Raw genomic sequence first — 12,980 nt, 5'->3', positions numbered from 1 at the left:
CCCCACTTGAAATACCACTTGCTAGTTTCATATGTTACAGCAGTATTATTGGTGACGTTGCTTGGACAGGAGGCTTTAAAGTACTTGACTATCATAATTAATGATCCCAGGTGGAAATAGTTTATTTCCTGTCCTTACTTCTTTGAATTAGTTTACATACAAAGGGTATTATTAATTTCCAATAGTAGTACCATGAATTCTATTGTATCAGTCATAATACAAAACAATTTATCTAACAGTGGAGTTGAAATGAAAAATGAAAATGTATTGAAATGTTTATATGAGTGTAAGTTCTTTTCTTCATAAATGTGAACAAGAAACTTACTTTTGAAAAATTATAGTTTGAGAACTCCTTAGTGAAATGACTGCTTCTCTAGGGCTGAGACGGGGAATACACAAAATGAGGCTGGAGTTTTTTGTAGGGCCATAAATAAAGAAATGCTTTTTTTTAAAAAAAGGAATATCAGAAGGGCATAGGAGTCAACCTGAAAGAGCTCCTAATGGCCAAACTAAAAAAATTTGATCAACAACACAAATAATGATAGAACTGGTATAAACTAAACTGTAAAATAACTATTCATGAGTTCATACTGATATAAATGATCAAATAAATATGTAAATGAGGGAGAAAGCACAAGTCTTCCTTACAGAGTTTCAAATAATATACATAGATACTTCCCTTTACAGGAGGTGGAACTTAATTCTCCTTCTCTTGAGTATGGACTGGACTGAACTTAGTGACTCATTTCTAACAAACAGAACATGGTAACTTTACAGTGGAAGAACCTGCCAGATGCCACCTCAAGTGATCATGGTTACCATTGGTAACCACATAGTTGGTAACCACATAGTATTGTTGCAGGGGAAAGGTAAATCAATATTCTCCTAAATTCCCTGCACCTTTAGCAAAATAGATTGACAGAAATCATTTAATGAGGGAGCAAAAGCAATCGTTGGGATAAAGGCAGAGCTAGAAGAATTTACCTGCCTTTACCTGACCAGGCTGCTGACCATAAATAACGTTGATACCCTGGATCCCCAATCTCCTGAGTTTGACGAGAAGGGCACCTTACATTTGTGGGCATTCTTCCCCAAATCCACAACCCCAGTCTAATCATGAAAAAACAGATAACCCTAAGTTGAGGGACATTCTACAAAATACCTGACCAGTGTTCTTCAAGTGTGTAAGGCCATTAAAAAACAAGGAAAGAATGAGAGACTGTCACAATTGGAGGAGACTAGGGAGATAAAATAACTAAATACATCGTGGTATTTTGGATTTGATCCTTGTACAGAAAAAGGATATTACTGGGAAAGGGCAGGAATAATACCCAGCTTCATTAATTGTAAATCAAAAAATTATTCCCAAATAAAAAGCTAAAATATATGGCTGTAAAATCAAAGTCCTTTAAATAATAATTGATCCTAAGACACTTTTTTTAGCATCTTAAGTAGTTATTCATTCTTTCAAAAATAGTTATTTAACACTTATGTGCCAAATACATAATGTGTACAGGGGTTTAAAATTGACATGGTCCCTACTCACATGGAACTTAGACTATTACTGGGGAGAGAGGCAATAAATAAGTCAATAAGCCAATAAACATATAATTACAACTCAGGTTAAGTTCTGTGAGGGAAATGAGCAGGATCAATAGAATTACCTCTACTTGTTTTCTTTCTTTGTGAAATATGAATTATTTTTACAATGAACGTATATTCTGTATCAGAAAAGTCTATTTCTCAAGCCTAATTGGGAAGTTATCTCACAAGACCTTAGCACATTACCTAGTTTCAGTGATTTATTTCTATACCAAAGAGCCATTATTTGAAATTGTTGTGACTGGCTTTTGCCTGCACATAGTATTGTTGCAGGGGAAAGGTAAATCAATATTCTCCTGAGTTCTCTGCACCTGTAGCAAAATAGATAGACAGAAATCATTTAATGAGGGAGAAAAAGCAATCGTTGGGATAAAGGCAGAGCTAGAAGAATTTACCTGCCTTTACCTGACCAGGCTGCTTCCCAATGGTTTAATATTGACAGATGCTCTACGCATCTTAGTGCATGATATCTGTAATAGGGGGAGCTTTTGTCACAGTTTTTATTCTGTATCAATGGAACATAATCCTTGAGACAATAAATAATCCCAGTCCTGAAATCATTAAAATTTCATATTGGATTGCTTTGCTCTATTTCTTTTACCAGACTCTTATTCCTAGCTATCTTATTTCTTCTCAACTTTTTTTCTTCTCTCTTCTTTTCTTTCCTTTTGATTCTTCTAAGTTAAACTCCTAGCAGTATAAAATAGAGGTTAAGTTGGTACGCCATGGAGCTGCAGTGAATCCAAGTTCCATTTCGGTCACTCATCAGCTATGGAGCTTTGGAAGTTCTCTCTTTCCCTCATTTTCCTCATCTATATGATGAGATGATGATAATACCATCCACCTTTCAGGATTGCTGTGAGGATAAGAGGAATGAATACCTGTAAGGTGCTTAGTACAGTTCCTGGCTTATATTAAGTACCAAATAAGCATGGGCTATTATATATAATGTTTCTAGGGAACGTGAAGAGAGATGAGCAGATATTGTTTCTTCATTTTCTACCAGCCAGTAGCTTTCAACACTATCATTATCAGGTTCCCAGAGAAATGTAATATTCCTTGACTTGAAGATTATTTTTCAGAAGGGTTTCTTAGTTCTTTTAATGGGTGGTGAGAATTGAGAATAGGTTGTAAATATGATGATGCTTATCTTGGGGCAGTCAGCTTTAAATCAGGCTGGAAACATTATTCAGGCTACCGAGTGAGTGAATGAGTTAGAGCCATTCGTGACTTAATATTTACTGAATGTATGAGCATTCAGAAATAGGACCTGCTAATTCCTGTGGTAGATACACCCTTGTGTGTCCCACTGTTAACCTTGTCACTTTTGAAATACTCTTTTGAGTGATACATTATGGGAGTTTGATATCATTCAGGTTAGATAGTTTTATATCTTTAGGGTTTGATGACTGAAATATTGATCATATATAGTTTAATTAGATATATACTATGTATATTTGTATACAGTGCTTATGTATATAATGCCAATTTGGAGTTTTAATAAGGTGTGTGGAGTGTGCTGATCATTGTAATCACATTTAAAAAACCATTTTGTGCAAAAACAAAACAAAATCTTGAAATTACCATTCTTTAGTTTCTCCCCTTTCAGTCCTGTGGTTTATTTTGTTTGTTTCCCCAGAAAATGTTCCTGAGAAAGATCTTCATGGAAGACTTTATATCAACCGTGTTTTTCGTATCAGTGCTGAGAGAATGTTTGAATTGCTCTTCACCAGTTCACGCTTTATGCAGAGATTTGCCAATTCTAGAAATATAATCGGTTGGTCTTGTGTTTACCTAATGATAAATAAGGGAGAATTTTATTATCCTTTAAGAGTTGAGCCTATTTATGCTGCCAGGGGAAAAACTAGGGTTTGATTTTATTTTGGTGATATGTAAGCTGGTATTTAAGCATTTCAGTTAAATTTACATGCAAACATTGACTCATTGTTCAGTTAGTCAGATCCTACCTACAATTAAGTCAAACTCTTTGAAACTAAAACTCCATTTATTTATTAATGTAGCAGTTTGGTTGGGTGGGACCCATTTAAGAGAATTTCATTGTGGAACAATCGGATTCTAGTGGGGTATAAATTGGTACAGTCACTTTGGAAATGGTTTGGCAGTAAGCAGAACATAAAAAATTCTCTCTGACTCAACAATTCTACTAGTAGGTATATATCCTTCAGAAATGGAAATGTGTACTCTGAATGACATGTACTACAGTGTTCATGGCAGCATGTTTACAATGGTCTCAAAACAAAACAGCCCAAATATCTACCAATTACTAGAATGGATAAACAAATTATGTATCTTCACACAAAAGAATACTGTATAGCAATGCAAACGCAGTTGATGCTACTTATAACAATAATCCCACAGATTTAATGTTAAGCACAAGAAGCCAGACACAAAAGAGTACATACTGTGATTTCTTGATACGAAGTTCTGAACAGGCAAAACTAATTTATGGGCACAGAATCAGCATAGTATTTACTGTACTATGTTGTACATAGTTGGATGGAGAGTTGGATGGGTAAAGAGTGGGAGGAAGCTTCTGGGATGTTGGTAAAGTCTATTTTGATCTGGGTAGTGGTACACATATGTGTTTTTGTATGTGTGTGCAAACTCCTGGAGCTATACGCCTCAGATTGCTGTGTCTGTGGTATATCTCAATGAAAATACCAAAACGGAAAAAACATTCCAGTTAGGAAATTAGTTATACTCATAAAAAGGATTCCATTGGTTGTGTGTTAAAAGTTCTGTTTTGGTAAACATCTCAAATGAGTTTATAGTTAGTTTGAAACTTAGTTTATCCTAAATATTCCAAAATATTTTATAAATTTTGGGAGCACATGGTTTAGCTTGCTATATAAAATTATAAAACAGAAGCAGCAGAGATTCATATAAGTTGAGTCATTTGATATAGTCAAAGAGAAAGTTATCCTACAATCAATTTATAGTTGAGCCACTTTACTAGTGATTAAATATTATTGTTTTTCTGTGAAACTTTTATGTAAACATAACTACATATTCATAGGTTGTATCATTGATATATACAAAATTTTTTCTTATTCAGAGATATAGCAAAGTGATTTCTCAATGATAGCTGTTGAGTCCTGTGATTATGTTAAGAACTTTATGTTTAAAAAATCTTTTTTTTTTCTGTTCTAGTTTTAAGAATGTGGAATATCTAAGGGATATAAATTTTCCTCTTCACTCAGTAGCTTGTGTTTAACTGTATCTCTTCTGAATCTATTTTGTATTTTCTTGCTATTCATGTCTGTCTGGAAAACTTGATATTTTAGAAGAGTTGGATATGTTAATTTTCTTAATTTTCTAAAATGATGCCTATTAATATTGCACTGCCATTTTTATGACTGACAAGGCCCAAGAAGAACTAGCATGTTATTCATGCTGGTACAAAATGAAGTTTGTTCTTTTTTTCTTTATTTCTTCTTTTTTTAAAAAAATATTTATTAGAGGGAGGAGAGCAGGGGGATGGGCAAAGGGAGGAGGGGAGAGAGAGAATCTCAAGCAAACTCTGAGTGCAGAGCTCAATGTGGTGCTTGATCCCACAACCCTGAGATCATGACCTGAGCCAAAATCAAGAATAGGACACTTAACTGACTGAGTTTGTTTGTTCTTTGACTCACAACTGTATTAGGTGTCTGATATCATATCTAGCTTCAATGTGGATGACTATATTTGCTATCTGATGTTCTAAATGGCTTTTGGAAGCAAAGGCTTCTGGCTAATTACAAGTGTAAACAATAATAGGAATGTTGCTATTTAGACTAGAATTAGTCAGGTTTGCTCCCAAAGAGATAATCTGTTTATGATTGATTGCACATCATTCTGCTATCTGCTGAACTTGCTATCTGGTCATCAAAGTTCAATTTCTTGAGAATGGGTTTCAAAAGTTTTTATTTTTATTTAAAAATTTTTTAATTTTAATTTTTAAAGTTCTTTATTTAGCACAATGAGAGAGAGAGAGAGAGAGAGTAAGAAAGAATAAGCAGAGGGAGCAGCAGAGAGAGAGAGACTCCCTGCCAAGCAGGGAGCCAAATACGGGACTTGATCCCAGGACCCTGGGATCATGACCTGAGCCAAAGGCAGAAACAACCAACTGAGCCACCCAGGTGGCCCACAGAGGCTTGTTTTCAAGAACATTAATAAATATTTCTTTTTTTAACTGAAAGATTCGTGTATAGTCAATTGTTTGTGGGTTTAATCTAATTTCAGCACTAAGATGGTACTATTGGATTTTTTTTTAATTAGGAGCTTTTAAATAGGTGTTCATTTAAATCTTTGTTTACAGCTCTGTGACACTACTTTTGTAATTCAAAACTCAGTTTTAAGTCTTTCTGTTCAACTTTTTAATTTTGAAAATTGTAAACCTTCACAAAAGTTGCATGAATAGTATAATAAAACCTGCATAGCCATTCCTAAGATACACCAATTTGTGTGTGTGTGTGTGTGGCAAAATGTACATAACATAAAATATACCACTTGAACCACTTTTAAGTGTTCAGGTCAGTGGCATTAAGTACATCCACATTATGCAACCATCATCACCGTCCATCTCCAGAACTGTTGCATCTTCCCAAACTGCAACTCTACCTATTAAACCATAAGTCTCCATTCCCCCCCTTCTCCAACTGCTGATGACTACTATTCTCCTTTCTGTCTCTAGGAACTTGGCTACTTTTGGTGCCTCACGTAAGGGGAATCACCCAACATGTCCCTTTGTGTCTGGCTTATTTCACTTAAGGGTTTACCTATCTTGTAGCATGTGTCAGACTTTCATTCCTTTTTAAGTTGAATACTATTCCATTGTATATATAAAGCACATGTTGCTTATCCATTCATACATTAATGGAATTTTGAGTTGTTTCTACTTTTTAGTTATTGTGAATAATGCTGCTATGAACACTGATGTATTTGAGTTCCTGCTTTCAATTCCTATGGGTATATACCTAGAAGTGGAATAACTGGATCATAGGTAATTCTATGGTTAGCTTTGTGAGGAATGGCCATACTGTTTTCCATAGTGGCCACATCATTTTACATCCCGCCCCCCACCCCCAGCAATGCATAAAGGTTACAATTTCTCCACATCGTTGCCAGCACTTGTTATTTTCAGTAATAGTAACGGCCATTCTGATAGGTGTGAAGACTCACCAATTTAAAAACTTTATTACATCAGAGGATTCATAAAGTATTGTGCAATTCCTGCTTTTTATTACTTTAACTCAATATATCAAAATGGTGCATGTGTCCTTTGTATATTGTTGCCATTTTTCTTATAATTTCATCCCTGATTTTTCCTATCATGATGAGCTTTACTTAGATATTGGAGGTCTTGGCTTTTCCAAAATATTGTTAATTATATGATGTTTTGGTACATGATGTTCAGTAGGCTTGTTGGTAACATTGGTGACAATATAACTGGAAGACATACTTTTTTATCCTTGTTAATAGTTGCTTTGTTGAATGGTATGCAGGTTTTTTTTTTTTTTAAGATTTTGTTTATTTATTCATGAAAGATACAGAGAGAGAGAGAGGCAAGTTCCATGCAGGAAGCCCAATGTGGGACTCGATCCCAGAACCCCAGGATCACGCTCTGAGCTAAAGGCAGATGCTCAACTGCTGAGCCACCCAAGCATCCCATATGAAATTTTAAAAGCAGAATTTGATGATATCTTAAAATTATGTTACTAATATTATATTATTACTAATATTTTATATTACTAATAACAATGGATTATTTGTATATTTTTCTGAAACAGACTGACATAGGACCAAAATAATTTTTTGAAAATTTCAGAATAAATTTTGTATCTTCTTTTTTTAAAATTTTTATTTATTTATGATAGTCACACACAGAGAGAGAGAGAGAACGGCAGAGACACAGGCAGAGAGAGAAGCAGGCTCCATGCACCAGGAGCCCGACGTGGGATTCGATCCCGGGTCTCCAGGATCGCGCCTTGGGCCAAAGGCAGGCGCCAAACCACTGCGCCACCCAGGGATCCCCTGTATCTTCTTTCATGTACAACTAACTAAATTATTTTTTAGAGCAAATTATATATGGTAGGGATGCCTGGCTGGCTCAGAAAAGCATGCAACTCTTGATGTTGGGGTCATGAGTTCAAGCTCCATGTTGGGTGTACTGATCATAAATAATATATTAAAAATTATGTATGGTAGATTCCATGATTATGCCTTTTTAGTTTAGCTTAAAGATTTTTTCCAGATACTCAAAAGGCAGCTTTGGGGTCCCTCAAAAAATCTCGAGGCCTACCTGTATGAAAGAAGTTGAGTAAAATTGGCTGTATCAAAAGGCTTGCTTCATTTTTTTAATGATGGGTAATGGGTTAAAGACTTCTATATTTTAGATGTTGACAAACAGTAGTCAAGCATACTAATTGCTTAAATTCATGAGTGCTAACAGAATTTGGTGATTTAGTCAGATCTTTGAAAAGAGTTCACTATGCTGTTACCTATGTATTCCTAGTCTTTGGCTTCTTAAATGATCTTCACTGTATGCTGCTATGTTCTAAAAATGTATTTCTGTTCAATGTATATTTTTACTCACTGTGTTATTTTTTTTTAAGATTTTATTTCTTTGAGAGAGAGAGAGAGAGAGAGAGCGCACAAGGTTGGGGGGGGGGAGGTGGAGGTGAAGGGCAGAGGAAAAGGGCTAAGGAGAACCAAACTTCCTGCTGAGCAGAGAGCCTGAAGCTGGCCAATCTCTGAGGTCATGACCTGAGACCTCCAGATGCCCCTCATTGTGTTATTATTAAGCAAATAAGAGAGATTTTTAAAAAAGATTTTATTTATTTATTCATGAGAAACACGGAGAGAGAGAGGCAGAGAAATAGGCAGAGGGAGAAGTAGGCTCTATGCAGGGAGCCTGATGTGGGACTTGATTCCAGGATCCTGAGATCATGACCTGAGCTGAAGGCAGACACTCAACCACTGAGCCACCCAGATGCCCCAATAAGAGAGAATTTTAATCAAGATGTTGCCATAAATACAAAGAGATTTTCTTACAGCTTTCTTAATATGGAAATATTATATAGTTATTTATATTCCACAGCCCCCTCCTTGATTAAAGATTTTGACAAATAAGCCATTAACATTACATATTTTGTCATTACATAATTTCTTATTAACATGATTTTTCCACAAGTTGGGATCAAGGTCTTATTTTTGCATAATGGCAAATGTCTTTCAAGGTTTTGTCCTCAATGATGGGAAAGTTAAAGTATTGTTCTGTTTGTGTTTGGTAAGGCAGGTGCCATTACTTCTTTTCACAGGTACTGGGGACTTCAAAATGAAGACTACAGATGAAACACCTTTTAATTTTCTCTTCTAAAGAAAAGAAAAAAAGCGTATTAATAGACAACAATTTAGAAGTAAATGGATCAAAGTTGGGGAATATGTCACATACAAGAATAATGCCTCACATTTAATTTTATTTTCCTTTAATGTTGAAATGATAATACAGTCATAAAGAAGTTAGGACTGGCCAAAAATAAAAATTTAAATAATTAAAAACTACTTCTCATTAATCATCAGGGAAATGAAAATTAAAAGCACAGTGAGATATTACCTCACACTTGTCAGAATGGCTAGAATAAAAAACACAAGAAATAACAAGTGTTGGCAAAGATGTGGAGAAAAAGGAACCGTTGTACACTGTTGGTAGGAATGCAAATTAGTGTAGTCACTGTGGAAAACAGTATGGAGGTTCCTGAAAAAAATTAAAAATAGAATTACCATATGATCCAGTAATTCCATTACTGGATATTTACCCAAATAAAATGAAATCAGTAAGTCAAAAAGATATATGCACCCCTGTGTTTACTGAAGCATTATTTATAATAGCAAAGATATGGAAGCCACCCAGGTGTCCATCAATAGATGAATGGATAAAGAAGATGTGGTATGTATGTGTGTAGAAATATATGTGATGGAATATTACCCAGCCTTAAAAAAGGAATGAAAATTTGCCATTTCCAACAACATGGATGGACCTGCGGGATATAATGCAAAGTGAAGTAAGACAGAAAAAAACAAATACCATATAATTTTACTCATATGCAGAATTTAAGAAAACAAAAGAAAAAACAAAGAACAAAAGAGACAAAAAACCAGACCCAAATACAGAGAACAAGCTGATGGTTGCCAGAGGGAAGGTGGGGTGTGTGTGTGAAATACATGAAGGGGATTAAGAGTACATTTGTCATGGGTAAAGCATAGACTTGTTGAATCATTATGTGATATACTTGAAACTAATATAACACTGTATGTTAATTATATTTTTTTAAAAAAAATCTACTTCTGATTACATTTTAAATCATACTTTTCAGATTTTTAGAACCAACTCTCTTTTTATATTTGCTGTGATTAGATGTGGTGTCCACCCCTTGGAAAGTAGAACCTGGAGGTGATCAACTGAGAACCATGACCTACACTATAGTCCTTAATAATCCACTTACTGGAAAGTGCACTGCTGCCACTGAAAAGCAGGTATGTCTACTGTGTCAGTATTCCTAAATAATCATGTGTGAGAAGAGAGAAGATGCTTGTCACATTCACCAGCTTACAAGACAATTTTCAGAAATAAGTGGCAAAAAAATTTTTTAGAAGAGAGGAGAGACTGTCGGATTAAAAAGAGACTTAAGAGGCATATCAACCAAATCAACCCAATCCTAATTTAAAGAAACAAACTAAAAAGATAGTTACAAGATTTAAGGAATTAATTTTTACATGTAACTACGGTATTATTTTGTATTATATTTATATTTTAAAGAAATGGGTATTTTTTTTAAAAGATTCTATTTATTTATTCATGAGAGACACAGAAAGAGGCAGAGACACAGGCAGAGGGAGAAGCAGGCTGTATGCAGGGAGCCCGATGCAGGACTCCAGGATCACACCCTGAGCCAAAGGCACATGCTAAACCACTGAGCTACCCAGGCGTCCCAAGAAAAGAGTTATCTTTTAAAGAGACACAATGAAGAAATTATAAAGAGATACACTGGCATATTTGTGAATAAAATTATACTGATGTCTGGGGTATCCTTTAAAAGTAATCTAGCCAGGCAGAGCATCGTGGTGGAGGGAAGGAATGTGGGGATAGGGTACAGATGAAGCAGGACTAGGCAAGGGTTAATGTTGAAGCTGGCTGATGAGTTTTTGAGGATTCATTATACTTCATTTCTACTCTTGTGTATGTTTGAACTTTTTCATGATAAATGGTTTAAAAACACTACTTTGGGATCTGATATACAGGATCATATCAAGAGTTAGGGCCACATAACTAGAGGGCTACAGTACTGTACAGGAAGAGATTATAGGATATTCAGTGCTCTGCTCAGTGGCCAGTGTGGTGCTGCCTTTATAGTGGAGTTTGTGTTTGACCAAATTGTGTTGAAGTATAGTGTATCTGTTCTGCAAGTAGTTAGAAAATATCTTAACATCTGAACTAGTTATGTTCTTGTGGCTTTCATCCAGTGTTAAAAAGGAATTAATTTTTCCAAAAGATTTTTTTCCAAAAAGATTTTCAAACATTTAAGAAAAGATTGGTATTTTTATATTGGACTCTTAGATAAGCTTGACAAGGTATGGTTAAAATGAGGAAGGAATTTGAGTGAAGCCACTCCAAATCTTGTTTAGGGAAAGCAGTGTTTTCTTTGGTTGTCCTCTTCCTTCACGTTTTTGGTGAAGGGAGATTGTTACATTTTTAAGAATTTTGGAGTGGATCTTTGCTTCGTTCAAATGAATTTTGAATTGTTCCCCTATCAGGAACATTTAACATTCTTTATAAACTAAATAACATACACAAGAGACTATATGGTTCCTCTCTCCTCCACAAACCTAAAAGAAAGAAAAAAAATAATTGTACAATGAAATGACAGAGAAACAGCAAACCCTATTTCTGCAGGTCACATCTTCTCAATTCATAGATAGCACAGCCAACATAGAGGCTCTTCTGGTCTGTATGTAGGCTTTTCATGTCTTTTATTTTTGAGAAGGAATTCTAATTTGTATATATTCTAAATTGGCAAGGAATTTAATATATTAAACTTGTACATGCAAAAATTTTTCTAATCTTATTTTGGCAGACACTGTATAAAGAAAGTCGAGAAGCCCAATTTTATCTGGTAGATTCAGAAGTAGTGACACATGATGTTCCCTACCATGATTACTTCTATACCTTAAACAGATACCATATCATCCGATCCTCAAAACAGAAATGCCGGCTGAGGTGAGCTATTGTAAATGAGTGTTTTAGTCAGGCTAGGTGAGATTATATTCTGGAACATATCAATCCTAAAATCTTTGTAGCCTTACACAACCAAGCTTTATTCCTTGCTCAAATTACACATCCACTAGTGGTCAGTAGAGGGATGGGGTTCCTCACTCAAGGTCGCATGCGGATGAGTGCTTTGACATCCTGGAGCTACACAATCATTCCTGTGTCATTCCTGTTCCTACAGGGAGAGTTGTAGAACTGTGTTCACAGTCCAGTGGCCAGAACTAGTAACAGGACCCTGTTTAAAGCCAAGGCGGCTGTGAGTTCTTAAGAAACACATGGTGAGCACATGGCTGCAATGGGAAATAAGAAATGTTGGTGAATCAAAGATAGTGACGGGCCACCATGTGCTTTGCCTGGTCTTAGCTATTGTAGTTACTTTCACCTAATTTGTGACCACTAGAGATTTTTTGCACAAGGCATTTAGAAAATTTAGAATTTATTTTGAGCTTTTATTGCTACTTAAGTAAAGAAAATTTAGGGCTAGAGAAAGAAATGAATAAAATGCCAAGTACTTGGAAAATCTCATGAAGTTATTAGCAGCATATAGTAATTTTTAAATAAGTCATAATCAGTGAACAGATTTTCTTTTATACTCTTAATGACTTTGGGTCTTTTTGGCTTTCCATTCAACATAATCTTACACTGAATTGCAATGTTAACAGAACTAAATTCTTTCCTTTAAATAAATATTCTTTCCTCTTTATTTTATTAGAGTTTCCACAGATTTGAAATACAGAAAGCAACCATGGGCCATTATCAAATCTCTAATTGAAAAGAATTCCTGGAGTTCATTGGAGGACTATTTCAAACAGCTTGGTTTGTAAATTTCTTGATGTATCTATTTTTGTAAAGATAGTATTTATTAACAAAACTGATTGTCCATTTGGGTCAATAGCTGGAACTAGTAGACGATGTTGGATTGACTCCCACTGAAGTGGTTCTAACTATTCTCTACTTGGAATTTGAAAACTTTTCATTTTCATTCGTCTAACAAACACTTGTATTATGTTTATTATGTGCCAGACATGTTCTGTGTGTTTTATAAATGTCA

General features: G+C 35.1%; 1 protein-coding gene across 7 annotated transcripts in view; it reads left to right on the top strand.

Moving 5' to 3' along the window:
• The window catches only part of GRAMD1C (GRAM domain containing 1C), an 88,079-nt gene that overhangs the window by 63,168 nt on the left and 11,931 nt on the right, over positions 1-12,980 (top strand). For all 7 annotated transcript variants that reach the window (XM_077884263.1, XM_077884262.1, XM_077884268.1 and 4 more), the window contains 4 exons: positions 3,242-3,379; positions 10,019-10,137; positions 11,736-11,878; positions 12,642-12,745. In XM_077884263.1, the coding sequence (XP_077740389.1) occupies positions 3,242-3,379; positions 10,019-10,137; positions 11,736-11,878; positions 12,642-12,745 (504 nt within the window). The remainder of the gene's footprint in view (positions 1-3,241; positions 3,380-10,018; positions 10,138-11,735; positions 11,879-12,641; positions 12,746-12,980) is intronic.

This window comes from Canis aureus, chromosome 35, assembly GCF_053574225.1.
Source record: "Canis aureus isolate CA01 chromosome 35, VMU_Caureus_v.1.0, whole genome shotgun sequence".
Lineage (NCBI taxonomy): Eukaryota > Metazoa > Chordata > Mammalia > Carnivora > Canidae > Canis > Canis aureus.
Note: the sequence above shows the minus strand (reverse complement) of the source record. Positions and strands in the feature narration are given on the sequence as shown.